The sequence below is a fragment of the Schistocerca americana genome, chromosome X (genome assembly GCF_021461395.2).
Source record: "Schistocerca americana isolate TAMUIC-IGC-003095 chromosome X, iqSchAmer2.1, whole genome shotgun sequence".
NCBI lineage: Eukaryota > Metazoa > Arthropoda > Insecta > Orthoptera > Acrididae > Schistocerca > Schistocerca americana.
This window is the reverse complement of record NC_060130.1, coordinates 597,434,616-597,453,973: the sequence shown is the minus strand read 5'-3', so window position 1 is coordinate 597,453,973 and position 19,358 is coordinate 597,434,616. Positions and strand designations below refer to the sequence as shown.

General features: G+C 44.2%; 1 protein-coding gene across 1 annotated transcript in view; it reads right to left on the bottom strand.

Moving 5' to 3' along the window:
* Nucleotides 1–6,433, bottom strand: part of LOC124556200 — a 194,152-nt gene extending 187,719 nt beyond the window's left edge. The window contains exon 1 of the mRNA XM_047130191.1: nucleotides 6,092–6,433. Coding sequence (XP_046986147.1) covers nucleotides 6,092–6,433 — 342 coding nt within the window. The remainder of the gene's footprint in view (nucleotides 1–6,091) is intronic.
* Between the last annotated feature and the right edge of the window lie 12,925 nt (nucleotides 6,434–19,358).

Here is a 19,358-nt window from a genome sequence, read left to right as displayed (position 1 = left end):
CGTTGATTCTGAGACGTAGTGGAAGCGCCCTCCAAAACATCCCCCGTCAGGAACCGTTTGCCCCACTCCTAGCTTGTTGTGATCTACATCTACATTTGTACTCTGCCTTACTATGTGCGGCGGAGGGTACTTATAGTACCATTATCTGATCCCCCTTTCCTGTTCAATTCGCTAACAGTGCGTGGAAAGAAAGATTGTCTGTAAATCGCCTTATTAGCTCTAATGTCTCGGATTTTCACGTTGTGGTCATTTCGTGAGACGTGTGTGGAAGGAAGCAATATGCTTCCCAACTCTTCCCGGAACGTATTCTCTCGGAATTTCAATAGTAAACTTCCCCGTTTTGCACAACGCCTCTCTTGTAGCGTCTTCCACAGGAATTTGTTGAGCACCTCCGTAACGTCCTCGCACCGACTGAACGATCCCGTGACGAAACGTGCCGCTCTTCGTTAGATCTTCCGGTACTGACGGCATCTTCCTCAACCACACCCAGAGAGCCGCGCTTCGTTCACACCTACGTGAGACACCAGTTTTCCTTCGCCCGCTGTCTCCGATGAGGGGCGCCATGCGTACACGCCAACAGAGGACGTAAATCCACATGACCTCACTTCTCCAGACTCTGATTGGCCCGCATATCCTTGTAAGCAGTCGCAATGGGCAGCCCGCCACAAGGTCTAGTGCATCTAAGGACTTACGAGCGTTAGTGTGGAAGACTGCAGTGAGGAATATTCCATTAGGGACAAAGCAAGTTACATATACTGTTTGAGAAATACCTTTCGATCATCTTCTGTTTTATAGGACACCGCGCAGTGCTTTTAAAGCTCTGAGAACGAATGGTTACCTGCTGGGACGTTATATACCCATCGCTACCAAATATCACTAAGTTGTTTAATATTTTCTTGGAGATCCAGCCTTACTAGATGGGGTCGCGCCACTATTATGAAGTTTTGTATTTCTTTCGTAGGGCAACACGAAGGTGGCTAAATAAAGGTGAAACGCATCAATGGGAAATAACAAAAAAAAATTGACATCGGAACCAGGACTGCTTGTTTCTTCATATAACGAAACATCCATTTATGACTTAAGCACATTCGTTTATGTTAACACTCAAACATTATATTTTTACATTATTCCAAAACAAACACCAACCAGCATACTGAACTGACAGAACAGTGCTGATGCATTTCAACAGCGGCTCAATGTGGCGACCACCAGCGTTTTTACAAACATTGTATCTACGGAGCCCGTTCTGGTACACACACTCCACCTTACCTAGTGTCTCCTGTTTTTAGTGCAGTGGCCAGAACTCGTGCCAGCAGATTTTCCTCTGTCTGTATAGGAGTCTCGGAAATTAAACTTTGCACACGACACCACACTAAGTAGTCCATGGGAGTTAAATCCAGAGTTCGCGGCGGCCACGTGGCTGGACTACCTCGGCCTATCCATCTTTCACCATATCGTTTGTCTCCTAATCGCACGTGAGAAGTGAGGTGTTGCACCATCATGCTGAAATCAGTGCCAGAGCTTCCGAGAACGGGTCGAACACGATTTGTATTTGACTTTTCTCTTTCCCGTATCAGACGTGGACGCGTTACACATATAAACTGAAACCATCGTATAACGGAAACGGTTCGTTTCTGGACATGGGGTGCTATTCAGAATATTATTTACTCACTCCCCCCTACAAGTTCTAGAAGTTTGCAACGGAAATTTCCAAACATCCTACATATAACTCAGCACCACAGAAGACTCTACAGCATTCAAAGTTACATATAATCAGTTATTACGTGCATATTGTTTACATAAACGTATTCAAATGAAATGGCTCTAAGCACTATGGGACTTAACATCTGAGGTCATCAGTCCCCTAGACTTAGAACTACTTAAACCTAACTAACCTAAGGACATCACACACATCCATGCCGGAGGCAGGATTCGAACCTGCGACAGTAGCAGCAGCGCGGTTCCGGACTGAAGCGCCTAGCACCGCTCGACCACAGTGGCCGGCATAAACGTATTAATATGTTATTTTTTTCGTAGATGTCTACTTGCATTTATTTGTCACCTTCGCTATAGATACAACAGACAACAACTGTCGACAAGTCTGGTGGTTTTGTGGCAGTAATCGGCAACTTACCAGTAATATTTTTCATAATTTTGCGTAAAACTTATATATTTCAAGTGGCCTTAATTGGCGTGTGCAGTGGAAACTTCTAGAGAGCAATCCCACAGTGCAGTTACTCAATTTCAGAATCAACAAGTTACCTCGTTGCTCACCGCTATTGGGAGATTGATGGATGGACAACAGGCTTTACAAACGGTAACGACTGATGCACAGAATGTCAGCGACCAGATGCCATCTCCTCCACCTTTTCGCTCTTTTGATGCACAACATGAGGAATGGACGAAACACAGCCTGCAGCTAGAGCAGCATTTTCAAGCTTACAACATATTAAGTGAACCACGACGGTCTTTCTTATTTTAGTGGGTATGTATGCACATTTTCAGTTCGTATCGTAAGTTGTTCCCTCAGTGTGAGCCCCAAACCCTATCCAATGAAGGCATTATTCGAGCATTAGACGACTTCTTCGAAGCAGAGATCCATGTAACTACTGTTTGGTTCAAATGGCTCTGAGCACTATGGGACTTAAATTCTGAGGTCATCAGTCCCCTAGAACTCAGAACTACTTAAACCTAACTAACCTAAGGGCATCACTCACATCCATGCCCGAGGCAGGATTCGAACCTGCGACCGTAGCGATCACGCGGTTCCAGACTGTAGCGCCTAGAAACGCACGGCCACACCGGCCGGCAACTACTGTTTGCTTCACATGTTTTCATACGCCTCGTCATCATAATCAGTCTTAGAAGGAACGGATCGCTGAACTCAAGGGCATGACTAGGAACTGTAAATTTAACTGCTCTTGTGGAGCCTCATTTCGAGACAAAATGTTTCACGGTACGATTATACAAAATCTTGGTGGTAACAGAATACGGGCTGGGATTCTAAACCATCACAACCTTGATCTTAAGGACGTGCTCAAATTAATCTAAGCTCACAAAGTTAAAGACTTCGCTCAACTTGACTTAAGCTGCATGTTGTTGCAATGCCGACGGCGGACAGCTCGCATCGGCTCCAGTTTAGCAGCGCACACAACAACCGCTGCCACAGGCGGTAGCGTAAATACGACGAGACACGCTCAGCCGCTTCTTTGACTCGTTCAAACCTTCCGAAGTCTTTTGCAAAATGCTGTGTAAGGCATGACCGCAGAAATGCTTCCTTCGCCACGCGGAATGCCGACACTGCCATAAATCAGGACACACACAGCAAGTGTGCACGCGAAAGCAAAGCGAAATAAATTCAGTTTCGCTCAAATTTCAACGTGAGAAAATGGAAATAAGTATGACCTCTGATTCTGAATCTGTATCCAATACTCCTGGTAAGCCATACAAGGACCACAGGCGAAAGTGACAGAATCGCACAGCGAGACGCACAATGAAATACTTGCCTCGTTCTAACCAGCTCTCTTCTAATGGACTTGCAGCTAAACGCTTCGTCAATCACAACACAGACCAAGACAATCTTCCGCATGTAGGAACAGATAGTCACATTTATAGGCCATACCGTAAACTGTTCATCTCTCTGCAAGTTTGCAATAAATCGGTAAGTTTTCAGTTAGATATTGGTGCTTCAGTCAGAATGATTAACCAAATTACTTATGAACAATTTGGACACCCGCAGCTACTAAATTCACGCCTCCACTTCACGGCTTACAACGGCGAATGTATGTCTCTTCTCTGAACGTGCACTTTGCAAGCAAAGTATAGACATTCGACTACATTAATGCCTTTCATAGTATTTCAGAACAAAAACAGACTCGACTGCGAAATTATTTAACGTCAATGACGCGTTTCACCCTTTTGGGTCATTATCAGATTGCGTAAAAGTGGCTGGATACGTGACACATCATTCATAAAATCATATGTAATGTAAAATAGACACCAAGGTAGCCGGATACATAATCCATCGCCGGCCGCAGTGACCGCAACTTGCTACATACACAGTACCTTCGCAATACATAAATTCACTTTTGAAATTTGTCATTAATAACCGGCCGGTGTGGCCGAGCGGCTCTAGGCGATTCAGTCTGGAACCGCGCGACAGCTATGGTCGCAGGTTCGAATCCTGCCCCGGGCATGGATGTGTGTGATGTCCTTAGGTTACTTAGGTTTAATTAGTTCTAAGTTCTAGGGGACTGATGACCTCAGATGTTAGGTCCAATAGTGCTCAGAACCGTTTGAACATAATCCATCCGTCATGAAACATCTAAACCTTGAAGTGGACCTTGAGCACACCAGCCGGCTCCGCCGTGGCAATACAAGATAGGGCCACGCTTACAAAACCGCGGTACAAGCCGCATACGTGACTGTCCGTATTGGCGCGCACACAATCTGATGATGCTCCAAACGGGCGAAACGCGTCATTGATATTAAATAATTTCGCAACGGAGACGGTTTTTGTTGTGAAACACTTTTAAACCAGTTGTTGTAAAAACCTGATACGATGGCATGGCAAAAATTTTACCTTTCATAGTAGTTCAGTCATGTTCTAGCCCCAAAAAGTTTTGGCCTGAATGCTTTTGATTTATTTGGCTTTGGACAATGTGCATACTATTGATACTTTCCCATGCTAGTATTCAGCAGATGTGTAAAAAGTATGGACATTTGTTGACTTGCGATGAATTTTTATGCACATATTACGGTCAAGGATAATGTAAAACCAAGCTTTACCACGCCCGTCCGTTGCTGCACGCCATTAGCAATGAAGTTGGTTCTGAACTCAGCAGATTAGAACAAATCGGAGGCCATACAGAGATTACCTTCTCCTACAAATGTACGAGACCTCCAAGCTGTCCTTGGCAGACTAACATAATACTCCAAATTCATCGCAAACTACTGCTCCTCTGCATCGCCTATGACTTAAAAATGGCCTTGTAAATGGACTGGAGAATGCGAACAATCTTCTCAGAAATTGAAACACGCGTTGCTTAGTCGCCCATGTCTCATGCCGTTCGATCCGCAAAAACCAGTAATACTTGTAGCTGATGTATCATTACACAGAACAGAGGCAATTTTATCTCACAAGGTTGGCAACGCAGAGCGCCTTGTAGCATTCGCTTCTGAGGCGTTCAACGATGCCCAAGCCAACTACACTTAGGTGGAAAATGAAGCTTTAGCCATAATTCACGGCGTCACAAAATTTCATCAGTCTCTGTATGGTATCCACTCTGTCTCTCTTACCCATGGGAAATGATCCGGATTTCGATGCATCAGGAGTTTCTTATCTTCATATTGATCATTCTGATTCGCAAGCACTGCAAGCTTTTCACGTTGATTCTCGGTGGATCGCCCAGGTTAGTGAACACAATTAGTCCCTACGATTGCCCAAGTGCTACATTCAGACTGGTTGACCACATAATCCGAAATCAATCTGAGATCCAGTAGTTCGTAAATACGTTGCAAAACGCAACAAATTTTCTCTTCAGAATGGTCAATTTTATTGCTTCTCCTAAAGCACGAACGTGAGTACTGATTGTACCATCTTTGCAGCAACGTGTGTTAAACTACATTGTACATGGATTGGGCTAGATAAAAAAGAAGAAGATATGACTGTCCGCATGTTCGAATAATCAGGCAGCACGGCGCCAAGAATTTTTCAATTGGCTTCGACCTGACAGTCCTTGACAACGCATTCATACTGATATTGCTGGTCTTTGGTGAACACAAGATGACTCGTTATCGTCGGTGCGTACAGCAATTATCCTCTTGTTATTTCCATGCATTCGACAACAGCGTTAGCACTATAAAGCACTCGCTCTGTCTTTGCCGAAAAAATGGAAATCAACATATCCGAACGATACCGTTCTCTCCTCAATGGAACGGTGAAACCAAACGTTTTGTTCGCACTTTCAAGGATCAGACCTCCAAACTCCATGATTCGCATTCGAGGGAAAACGCATCGTTGTTGTTTCTGAGCATCTGTCGCATTATGCTTGCTCACGACGCTTCGCTAGAGAAACTGTTACACGGTCACCGCCTTGGCCTTTTGCTGCATTTCTTTCACCCTCGCCACTCTTTTTCCGATGTTAACTTCGCAACGAAGTTCTGCGCGCAGGACAAAGTTTTTCATCGTGCCTGTAACAAGCCTCATAACTACGAAGCCGGCGTCGTCGCTCAGATGTCTGGTCGTGCTCATTTTTCCATTCACGGTGCATCTGACACCCACTGGCAGCGCCAAAACCAGACTCGTTTCCTTGATTAGAGTGACCTTGCCGTAAAGTTTTTGTGTTTGTGGCACCCCCGGACAGTCCATGCTGGTACACAACGCCTGGCTGCGTGGGTCTTCCGACGCCTCCGCAGCAGCCGACACGCCCATTGTTCGCTACTACGGCCGTCATGGACGTGGGACCTACATCAGCAGTAAAGCCTTCTCCCTCTTTAGCAGCACCAATGTTAAATCGTCCTGTGCCATTGGAAGGACATCTTACCTCCTGTTTCCAGGACGCCGTTCCCAGTGTTTCGCTTGACGAATGTTGGGACGCGTGTTGGTTAGCACCATCACATCGCGCCACAGCCAACACAATCAGCAGTACCAAGGCACGGACCTCGCACACTTCGTCGCCCGCAAACTCACTACGCGATGACGGTGCACATTCTTTTTTTTGTGTGTGCGTATGTTTTGGTGGTGTGGGGGGGGGGGAGGGGGGGAGGGGCACCATGTTGGCGGCTTATTCGTAGAGCGCACGCGGCAGGCCGACCGCCACTCCAAACACGCAAGGGACGGCACATTTCAATCTCTCGCTGGCACACTGCCAGGAATAACCACCATTCCATCGCTCACTGTCTCCGATGAGGGCCACCACGCATACACGCCTCAGCAGTCGCATAAGAGTGGTAATAGTAGCACCACTATGAGGATCTAAATCAAGTTTGCTTTAAATACACGCTGTAACGTGGTGAGTTGATGTTAATTAGGAATACCCTGAAGGCGACGAAGACGCCATTATCGACACCTCACTAACGTTGAATGAGGTCGTATAACAGAGCTACGAGAGAGTGGATGTTGTTTCTGCGATACTGCAGAAGGACTTGGGAATAATGTAGCCACTGTACATGACTGCTGGCAGTATTGGTCACGAGAATGTAAGGCCGCTGGAAGACCGGGTCCAGACCATCATCTGGCAATACCGTGAAGAAAGATCATCGTGTTTCGCGTGCTGCGCTGTTGGATCGTACTGCATCTACTGCAGCAATTTGAGCAACAGCTGGCACCGGAGTGGCCGAGCGGTTAAAGGCGCTACAGTCTGGAACCGCACGACCGCTACGGTCGCAGGTTCGAATCCTGCCTCGGGCATGGATGTGTGTGATGTCCTTAGGTTAGTTAGGTTTAAGTAGTTCTAAGTTCTAGGGGACTTCTGACCACAGCAGTTGCGTCCCATAGTGCTCAGAGCCATTTGAACCATTTGAACAGCTGGCACCACAGTGACGCAACGAACTGTTACGAATCGGTTGCTTCAATGGCAGCTCCGAGCCGGACGCCCCATGCGTGCATTCCACTGACTCCTCCGCCTCGCGTCGCCTTGACGCTTCGAGACATTACGACGCCTCGGCTATATAAAGTCCACCCTGCTGCCGCAGTCATTCAGTGTGGACAGTTTCGTTCAGTGCATGCAGCAGACGTATTTAGTGTTCCGACTTTAGTGTCTAGTATACTATACTTTATTCGTTTACTTTAGTGTCTTAGTGTATTGCGAATTAAGTTTGCAATGGATAAATTTGTTACCAAAAGGGTGCACTTGGAAGTTGATGATACTGCAAGTCAACCTCCAACAATTATTGTGTCGTCAATTGCTTCGTCGTGTTCAGGCGAGAAACGTTCACAGCCAAAACCTGGCCAATCCGGTAAGGGAAGATCATTTCAGAAGTCTTGGTTGATCAAATATACACTCCTGGAAATGGAAAAAAGAACACATTGACACCGGTGTGTCAGACCCACCATACTTGCTCCGGACACTGCGAGAGGGCTGTACAAGCAATGATCACACGCACGGCACAGCGGACACACCAGGAACCGCGGTGTTGGCCGTCGAATGGCGCTAGCCGGCCGCGGTGGTCTCGCGGTTCTAGGCGCGCAGTCCGGAACCGTGCGACTGCTACAGTCGCAGGTTCGAATCCTGCCTCGGGCATGGATGTGTGTGATGTCCTTAGGTTAGTTAGGTTTAAGTAGTTCTAAGTTCTAGGGGACTGATGACCACAGCAGTTGAGTCCCATAGTGCTCAGAGCCATTTGAACCAATGGCGCTAGCTGCGCAGCATTTGTGCACCGCCGCCGTCAGTGTCAGCCAGTTTGCCGTGGCATACGGAGCTCCATCGCAGTCTTTAACACTGGTAGCATGCCGCGACAGCGTGGACGTGAACCGTATGTGCAGTTGACGGACTTTGAGCGAGGGCGTATAGTGGGCATGCGGGAGGCCGGGTGGACGTACCGCCGAATTGCTCAACACGTGGGGCGTGAGGTCTCCACAGTACATCGATGTTGTCGCCAATGGTCGGCGGAAGGTGCACGTGCCCGTCGACCTGGGACCGGACCGCAGCGACGCACGGATGCACGCCAAGACCGTAGGATCCTACGCAGTGCCGTAGGGGACCGCACCGCCACTTCCCAGCAAATTAGGGACACTGTTGCTCCTGGGGTATCGGCGAGGACCATTCGCAACCGTCTCCATGAAGCTGGGCTACGGTCCCGCACACCGTTAGGCCGTCTTCCGCTCACGCCCCAACATCGTGCAGCCCGCCTCCAGTGGTGTCGCGACAGGCGTGAATGGAGGGACGAATGGAGACGTGTCGTCTTCAGCGATGAGAGTCGCTTCTGCCTTGGTGCCAATGATGGTCGTATGCGTGTTTGGCGCCGTGCAGGTGAGCGCCACAATCAGGACTGCATACGACCGAGGCACACAGGGCCAACACCCGGCATCATGGTGTGGGGAGCGATCTCCTACACTGGCCGTACACCACTGGTGATCGTCGAGGGGACACTGAATAGTGCACGGTACATCCAAACCGTCATCGAACCCATCGTTCTACCATTCCTAGACCGGCAAGGGAACTTGCTGTTCCAGCAGGACAATGCACGTCCGCATGTATCCCGTGCCACCCAACGTGCTCTAGAAGGTGTAAGTCAACTACCCTGGCCAGCAAGATCTCCGGATCTGTCCCCCATTGAGCATGTTTGGGACTGGATGAAGCGTCGTCTCACGCGGTCTGCACGTCCAGCACGAACGCTGGTCCAACTGAGGCGCCAGGTGGAAATGGCATGGCAAGCCGTTCCACAGGACTACATCCAGCATCTCTACGATCGTCTCCATGGGAGAATAGCAGCCTGCATTGCTGCGAAAGGTGGATATACACTGTACTAGTGCCGACATTGTGCATGCTCTGTTGCCTGTGTCTATGTGCCTGTGGTTCTGTCAGTGTGATCATGTGATGTATCTGACCCCAGGAATGTGTCAATAAAGTTTCCCCTTCCTGGGACAATGAATTCACGGTGTTCTTATTTCGATTTCCAGGAGTGTACATGGCTAGAATATGAAGCATCTACCGAAAAAGTTTTTTACAAAACCTCCAATGACGCACATGCTAAAAATATATTACAATTTTCTTCAAAAAAAGAAGATGCATTTGCTTCCGTAGGGTTTTCTAACTGGAAGAAGGCTTTGGAAAAAATCCGTCTTCATGAAAATACGTTTACGCGTCAGGAAGGTGTTCTGAAACTAAATTCTATCACTAACCGAAGTGTGGCATCCCAATTGAATGAACAATGATATGAAGAAATGCCGTTTAGCTCTTGAGACAAGTTTTACTACCGTGCAATTTCCATGTCAATTAGGGGGCACGAAGATGAAAACTCAAATTTTTTTCAATTGTTGCCACTCCGAAAGAATGACATACCTGAGTTTAAAGATTGGTTAGGGTGTTCGGGGCACAAGTGAACGTCCCACGACATTCAGAACGAGATCATTGATCTACTGGGAAAGTCTGTGTTGAGAAAGGTATTGGCTTCAATCAACAAGACTGAACATTTTTCTATTATGGTTGACGAAACAAGTGATTCTTCGATTCACGAACAAGTGTCATTTTGTATTCGTACTGTCGATGATTCCTTAATCATCAACGAAGACTTTATTCGCTTATACGAGACCCCCAACACTGAACCACAAACTCTGTTTAGTATTTTAAAAGACATTTTTGCTCGTCTTGATTTGTCAATGGCTAACTTAAGAGGACAATGCCTCGAATATGATAGGTAAGTTCAAAGGACTAAAAAAGTTAGTTTTGGATATATAACCAAAAGCACGTTATGTGCACTGCACTGTTCACAGTTTAAACTTGGCCGGCCGGGGTGGCCGAGTGGTTCTAGGCGCCACACTCTGGCACCGCGCGACCGCTACGGTCGCAGGTTCGAATCCTGCCTCGGGCATGGATGTGTGTGACGTCCTTAGGTTAGTTAGGTTTAAGTAGTTCTACGTTCTAGGGGACTGATGACCTCAGAAGTTAAGTCCCATAGTGCTCAGAGCCATTTGAATCATTTTTAGTTTAAACTTGGCAGTTGCAGACAATCTCCGCCATCTTACGGCTATGAGTGATGTTATGGGTTTAGCCAAGGACTTAATAAACACCGTAAGGGAATCCAACAAAAGGATGGGACTTTTCAGAAGCATACGTTGTGAGAGCGCCAACGACCAAGTTTTGCCCGACTCAATGGACTATGCGAGCTTCTAGTATCTTGAGAATACTGAAAAACTTTGAAGAACTAGAGATTTTTGAAACATTTTCTGCATAGGACAAAACAAATGGTTAAAATGGCTCCGAGCACTATGGGACTTAACATCTGAGGTCACTGGACTCCTATATCTTAGAACTACGTAAACCAAACTAACCTAAGGACAACACACACATCCACGCCCGAGGCAAGATTAGAACCTGCGACCGCAGTAGTCGCGGGGTTCCGGACTGAAGCGCCTAGAACCGCTCGGTCACCGCGGACGGCTCAGGACAAAACAGAGGCGGGTTACAAATGTGCAGGTTACCTTCAGTCAATGTTACAATTCAAGACTTATTTCATTTTACCTCTTTATTGCCATGCAATGATCCCAGTAGAAGATGTCAATGAAAAAAATTCAATGCCCTCATCTAAGTATTGCTGACCTGGAAAAAATATAAGTGGGCCTGATTTGTATATTGAATGGACGGCGTGATAGTTTTGAACACTTTTGGGAATTGTGTTTAAAAGAAAAATCTTCACAAGCTGATGATCCTTCGCTTCCTCGGAATCGAAGTATATCAAAGAAGTATGAGAACAACGAAGCCGGCTTACCGCACACTTTCAAAACCACAAAGGAATACTACAAGGTTTTTTACATTGAAGTTTGTGAAACGGTGCAATCTTGCATTACTGAGCGGTTTGCTTCAACTGTACTCACACAGGTCATTGCAGTAGAACTAGTTCTTACTTTCAGTAAACAGAGGTTAAACAAATTTGGAGAAATCAACCGAGTTTTTAAAAAATGACCTAACAATGACAGACTACGTTTACACTTGAATATGTGAGCCGATATCGCTAATAAAAAACAACTGGTCTTAAAAAACATGTGTGATGTAAGAAAGTACATTACACAAGAACCTGCAGTTTGAGAAATGTTATGTGAAGTAGTAAGTGCATTAAGCTTCTCCAAGTAGTTCCAGTCACGACAGCAACAGCAGAACGGTCATTTAGCGCCCTTAGACGTCTGAAGTCGTATCTCCGATCAACAATGGAACAGAAGCCTTTGAACAACTTGGCTGTTCTTCATGTCCACCGAGATGTTTTGGATGAATTGGATATTCGTCCAGTCATCAGCTACTTCATATTCAGTAATCCAGTCTGACGGTCGACATTTGCGCCTTTCTAAAGACACTCTAGCCCTAATAATGGCATTTAGAGCAATCTTAAAACTCTTTATAAAATTGAGAATTAAATACATACATAATGTTAAATTTTCAGTTTCGGAATATTAGTACTAGTTTACTACTGTATTACTATATTACTATAGCACTGTATTAGTTATTTTCAAATACTTGAATATTTTTAGGGTGTAAGACCCAATTGAAACGTGCTATTTACATACTTTTTGACTGAAAGTATTAGGCATACTGTATTAACTTTACTAACTGTATTAAAGCTTTAACTTTGAGATATTATTTTTATTTAATGAACCCCGAGCCTTATTCAAAGTAATCTTAAACTAACTATTTCACTTATTAATCATAGTGCTATTACTGTGCGACAGCGATATTCTATGTTTTATCCTTTTAATGATAGTTTAGGAATTATTTAAATATAATTTCAGTCTTTTCAGAGCTATATATTCACTGCTCTGTAATAGTCTATAAACGTGATTATTACTGTAAATTAAATTAGCTTTTTACGAAAATACCGAGAGTGTTTATGTTTTGTTTCTTTTTTCAAAGCCAATAAGTGTCGGACTTGTCGAGTTTCCCGGAGGGTCGAGTTATCGAGAGTCCATTTTTCGGGGCTCTAATGTTGATCATATGACTCTAAAATGCTTAAAAAGCTTTAAAACTCACTATTTTTCATTTAAAATTTAGAAAATTTCCCAGCGCAAGACCCCCAGTATGCCCCCCCCCCCCTCAATATTTTTTATAAGTCGGCGCCCCTGTGTCTGCGAGTATTTATTTGCCACTTTCGTAAACGATACAACAGATTTTGCCTAGAACTTCTATTAATCCAACCTGGTGAGAGTCCCAGGTTGGTGATCAATACTCCACTACCGATCGAACAAGTGTTTTCTACACTACTCCTTCGGTGAATGAATTTCATTTCCTTGAGATTCTTTCCATGAAGCTCAGCCTGGCATTTACCTTTGCTATTTATTTTAGGTGCCACACCACTTTCGGTCGCTCCTGATTGTTACTCTTACTGGTTTCAGCGCTTTGTCTTCAATAGAGCAACTGTACGGTAGCTGATTTCTTCTCCTATCTATGCAGTACATTCATTTTCGATCAGAGTCAACTAACAATCCCTACACCACCATCGGTTCTCTGCAAGCCTTCCTGTAGTTACAAATAACTTAGTTCTGCGGGAGCCTTTTCTGTCCTTGCAGGTTAGTAATGAAAGATTAAAAGAAAAAGGAAACTTGTGATCACTCAGAGTTTTGAACAAAAGTTTGAACAATATGTTAATAGCGGAAATAATGTACTCCCAGCGCACTTGGCACCCTTGCAATGACTGAATAGTTTTGTCTGCTGTTGTCAACGATTGTTTTATGCGCTTTCCCTAAATTACTTAAAAAGAAAACTAGAATGGTTCCTTTTGAAAGGGCACGACCAATGAATTTCTTTCAGAAATTTGGATACTCCGTAAGAAGTAAAATGAATCTTATGATTTTGGTTGGATGCGCACCTGTGTCATTCTTTGTAGACGTAAGAATAAAGTACAACACGACTGAATTAACCGATTCAGTCGCATGAAAGGACTCTTCGGAAATTACTGGCTGCTCTTCATATCTCGCATTCTTTACTAAATGTCGGTGTGCAGTGAGAAGAAATGGCTATCACAAGATCCTCCAAAGACACGGATGTGTGCATTTTATCCGTAAAATCGAGAAACTTATAGGCAGTTGCAAGTGTTATGGGAGGGAGGGAAACGAGAGCGCAGCTTCACTTTAAGATACCTTGGAGACCCCTAGGTTCAGGCTTTTATATACATGAAATGCTGTAGTAACGTCGGAGTGGAAGTGCTAGCCAAAAATAACACCCTATGAAGACACAGCTCAGTAGAGGATCAGTGGTCATACGAGCCCAAATCGCGGACCGCAGCATCAGCACTCGTGGAATAGATGACCTCATCATCAGCTTCCTCAGAATTGCTAACTTAAGCATCAGAACTCCGGCAGTGATATCATCCCTCTACCTCTCTCCAGCAGCCAATGACGTTATTCCGATGGGTACCCGGAGTGCCAACGGTGTGCAAGCTCGGTCCGCCACACTTCAAGTGATTTTAATTTTTACATTTAGATTATATGCGCAGTTTCATTTACTGCCTATCCTTTGTCCAGTGTTAAATGCCACCATCAGAGGCAATCAGCTGCAGAAAAGAAGTCTGACAGCAAATACGTGTCAATTCTTTTTGTTATTAACAAAGTCAGTTTTGCGTGAGAGCAGTAGCTAATGTTGTAGTGCTTCCATGTAGTACTTAGGATCTATTTCAAGTGCATTTTTACAGGTGCGTTTGCCTATTGTAGTAATTAATAACATTATGTCATTCTCTTAGCCAGCCGCTGTGGTCGAGGGGCTCTAGGCGCTTCAGTTCGGAACCGCACTGCTGCTACGGTCGCAGGTTCGAATCCTGCCTCGGGCATGGATGTGTTTGATGTCCTTAGGTTAGTTAGGTTTAAGTAGTTCTAAGTTTAGGCGACTGATGGCCTCAGATGTTAAGTCCCATAGTGCTTAGAGCCATTTGAACCATTTTCATTCTCTTATTTAAAGTGTTCATATTTAGATTTTACTATTATTATTGTTGCTACAGTCCCTGATCTGGTACTGAAATTTAGAGGCAATATGAGAGAGATGCAAGGTTGCCTGTATCCCATAAGACGCACACTATGTAATCTAGACAGCCGCCACGCCCTGTGTGCCATAAATACATGCGGTGTTGGTGGGGAGCCATTTCGTGAGATATTTGGAAGGCAAGGCTTGGCGAGTGACTGTTGTGAGTGTGCATGGCTCTCTCTGTGAAGAGGGAAGAAATAATAGCTACATGGAGGTTATGGTGCGTACAAAGATTTCTATATTTACGTGCGCGCGAGCAGTTGGCGTAATTACTGCAACGTACACTGAAGCCCCAAAGAAACTGGTACAGGCATGCGTATTCAATTACAGAGACATGTAAACAGACAGAATACGGCGCTGCGGTCGGAAACGCCTATATAAGACAAAAAATGTCTGGTGCAGTTGTTAGATCGATTACTGCTGCTACAACGGCAGGTTATCAAGATTTAAGTGAGTTTGAACGTGGTGTTTCAGTCGCGCACGAGCGATGGGACACAGCATCTCCGAGGTAGCGATGAAGTGGGGATTATCTCGTACGACTATTTCACGAGTGTACCGTGAATGTAGGATTCCAGTAATACATCAAATCTCCGACATTGCTGCGGCCGGAAAAAGATCCTGCAACAGTGGGACCAACGATGACTGAAGAGAATCGTTCAACGTGACAGAGATGCAGCCCTTCCCAAAACTGCTGCAGATTTCGATACTGAGCCATCAACAAGTGTCACAAATCATTACGCCTCGCCTGGGTCCGTCAACACCGAAAAAAGTCTCGAGTTCGATTCTCGGTCCGGCACACAGTTTTAATCTGCCAGGAAGTTTCAACATGCCGCTTCTTTTAGCCACATTTTGACGAAAAGTTCTTTTCTCACCACTTCGATTCAGTACTTTCTCATTAATTATTCGATATACTCATCTAATCCTTAGCCTTCCCCTCTAGCACCACATTGCAAAAGTTTCCATTTTCTTCTTGTCTGGACTGTCTGTCATCTTTGTTTCGCCGGCTGCTGTGGCCGAGTGGTTCTAGGCGCTTCAGTCCGGAATCGCGCTGCTGCTACGGTCGCAGGTTCGAATCCTGCCTCGGGCATGGAGTTGTGTGATGTCCTTAGGTTAGTTATGTTTAAGTAGTTCTAAGTCTAGGGGACTGATAACCTCAGATGTTAAGTTACATAGTCCTTAGAGCCACTTGAACTTGTCTTTGTTTCACTTCTGTACAAAGTTACACTACAGACAAAGACTTTCAGAAAAGACTTACTAAGATGTGGTGACCATGTAGAGACAAACAAATGATAATAATTTCAGAAAAACTGCGTGATTTATTCAGGAGAAAGTGCTTCCCACTCTGAGAAAGTCAGCAACGCGTTAGTCCGCCTCTGGCCGTTATGCAAGCAGTTATTCGGCTTGGTACTGATTGATGGAGTTGTTGAATGTCATCCTGAGGGATATCGTACCAAAGTCTGTCCAATTGTCGCGTTAGATCGTCAAAATTCGAAGCTGGTTGCAGGGCCCTGCACATAATGCTCTAAACGATCTTAACTGGGTAGAAATCCTGCGACCTTAATGCCCAAGGTAGATTTCGGCAAGCACGAAGAGAAGAACTATAAATTCTCTCGGCGTGTGGGCAGACAATATCTTGCCGAAATGTAAGCCCAGGATGGCTTGCCATGAAGGACAACAAAAAGAGGAGTTGAATATTGTTAATATATCACTGTGCTGTAAGGGTGCCGCTGAAGATAACCAAAGGGATCCTGCTATAAAAAGAAATGGCACCTCAGACCTTCACTCCTGGTTGCCCGGTCGTATGTCGGCTGGAGGTCGGGTTGGTATACCATCGCTGTCCAGGGTGTCTCTAGCCATATCTTCGGCCTGGAATCCAATTGACTGGAGTAAAATTGTCTTCAGTGATGAGTCCCACTTCGAATTGAGCCATGATGACCAGCGAAGAAGTGTCTGGAGACTCTCGGGACAGCGGTGGGATGCCAATCTGACTGACGCCGCCATAAAGCCTGACAATCAGGAGTGATGGTCTGGGGTATCATTTCTCTTCATAGCAGGACCCCCTTTGGTTGTCATCCGTGGTCCACTTACAGCACAGCAGTACGTCGTCGATATTCTACGTCTCGTTTTGTTGCTCTTTATGCCAAGCTATCCTGGGCTCACATTTCAGCAAGATAATGCCCGCCCGCATATGGAGACAGTTTCTATGTCGTATATCCCCAATTCAGAGCAGGGCGCTCCAACCATCTTGGGATTTTGACGATCTAACGCGACAAGTGGAGACAATTTGGTACGATATCCCTCAGGACATCCAACAACTCCATCATTCAATGCCAAGCCGAATAACTGCTTGCATAAGAGCCAGCGGTGGACGTTACTGGATTACTCAACTTGTGAAGCTCTTTCTCATGCATAATTCCCTAATTTTTTTGAAATTGTAATCACTTTTTTTCTCTACATGTACATCACATCTTCCAGTTTCGCTCTCATTTGAATAATTCCTACCTAATGCATCTTCTCTACTTCCACCAATAGCAAAACTCATCTGCTACTTTTCCATCAGCTTCATTTGATTTAATTCGACTACATTCCATTGCTTTTGTTTTACTTTTACTGGTATTAATCCGAAGATCTTTTCTGTCTTCGGCAGAATTACCATGCCATCGGCAAGCCTCGAAGTTTTATAGTAAAATAATTACCTATGTGGCCGGAGCTATAAATACTTCCACTAATTACATTTCACATTTCGACATAACAATTGTTATCAAGTTTTTTCATTCGTTGTAATAAGATAACGAAATTGGATACATACTAATAAACATTTATGTTTTAGGGAATGTGCTTAGGCGGATATCTGGGGCTTCATGAAACATTACCGTCATTTCGCTATATGAAGTAGGAAGATAAACTGTCTGTGCTGTCATGTGATGCTACAATCAACGTTCTGCTACATTCAGTGTTCCACTACCATCTTTATTGGAGATGTATTTCTTGCACGGTTTGAAAATTGCAATCTCGAAAAATGCATTTAAAAGTTTTATATCGCCTACGATTCGTTTGGAGAAACGCTACCAGAGTCACCATAAGAACTTCGTAAAGTGTACGAGTTGATAAGGTCTCCATCTAAAACTTCAAGTTGACCATCAAGATGTTAACCACAATTAGCCCTTTCTAAACTTAATCTTCACGGTAAGTCTCGAGAGTAATTAGGATATACCATTGCTTGGAAACCTTAGATTATGGATGTTTCCGTAGAAATTCGTACCATCGAGCTTATAAAGAAGCAGCGAACATCAAAACTCAGTCTTGTGTGACCATCGTTATAACTGACAAAAACAATTTCGGGATATGTTCTATTTTTTCCTTTGCCCGTGATTTTTATTTTATTACTACTACTACTACTACAACAGAGTAGACATTTATACGTAGAAGCAAAGACAATGTTACTGGTTATAAAGAAGAAAAAAGTTTTCAATAAGCCAGCTTCTGTATTATAGAGTTGCGACAGATGATGTTAGGTTGATATTACAAAATACTGGCATGAGATCTGTATTTCTTAAAATGTACTTTAATCTTTCTATCTTTTTCACGTATAAGAAACCAAAGAATCCCAAAGAGTTATCAAAGACATGGCAGCCTATTTCCAGACTACAGGTGTTTTCGAGAGAAGTGATGCCTGTGGTAAAAGGTATGCGTGATAGACATATCACTCGATTCAAGAAAGAAGAAAGGGCGCACGCTCCAGACAGTAATAAATTCAACCGTAGCGTGACATCGAGAGAAGTAACTGGCAGAGCGTAGACTTCAGAAACATATGTGCTCTCTGAGAATGGTCCCATCTCCAGCATGGGACACAAATGATGGATCTGTTTGCTTTACCAAGCAACGACTGCAAGCTATCGGTTGCCTGGCACACAGTTCTTAAAAAACATGGAGAATCTTCAACATGTTAAGTACATATGCTTAGTCCTTATTGTGGGAGTCATCAGAACAAATGTAAATAGCCAAGAGCAAAATACATATTATCATCAGGTCAGAGTCCACTCTACGTCTTAGAATAAGATAAAAGTCTGGAAAGTCCGTAGAGAGTGTTTTAGTGACATAACAGAGTAAAGAAATGCCCAAGAATAATAAAAGAAGAAAAAATGTTAGAATGATAAGAGAAAAGTTTTTTCTTTTCGTTTTGTTCTTAACTTCAGAGTGACGTGGAGCCACTACCCACAGAATGACTTAGTCCAACTTGGTGGACAAAATAGATTGCTTTTTATAGCTGTTTCCTGTCTTTTGTGAATTAAAACACACACTAAACTGGTGTAATATTTTAAAATATTTTTTATTTATTTTGCAAGCCTGTCTTCGACTGTTACACCATCGCCAGGTACGAAAATAAATACCGTATGCATGGCTGTGAAATTTTTGTAGGTTCAAAGATTTTAACTAGTGCATCAACAGAGTATCTCAGTCTGTTTCCAAAGATGACAATTGTTAATATTTGATACAGTACTAAAACGAGAGGAATTATTTCAATGAGAATGTGATGTAAAACTATTTAACTTAGATAAATTATATGACACACTAAATATTGAACTACATAACAAAATACAACCTTTGTTCTAATAAAAAATGAACTGAACAATATACTTTGGTGATATGTTCCAAGTGAGCGGCTGAACAAGATGATCTTGCCTTTAACAGATC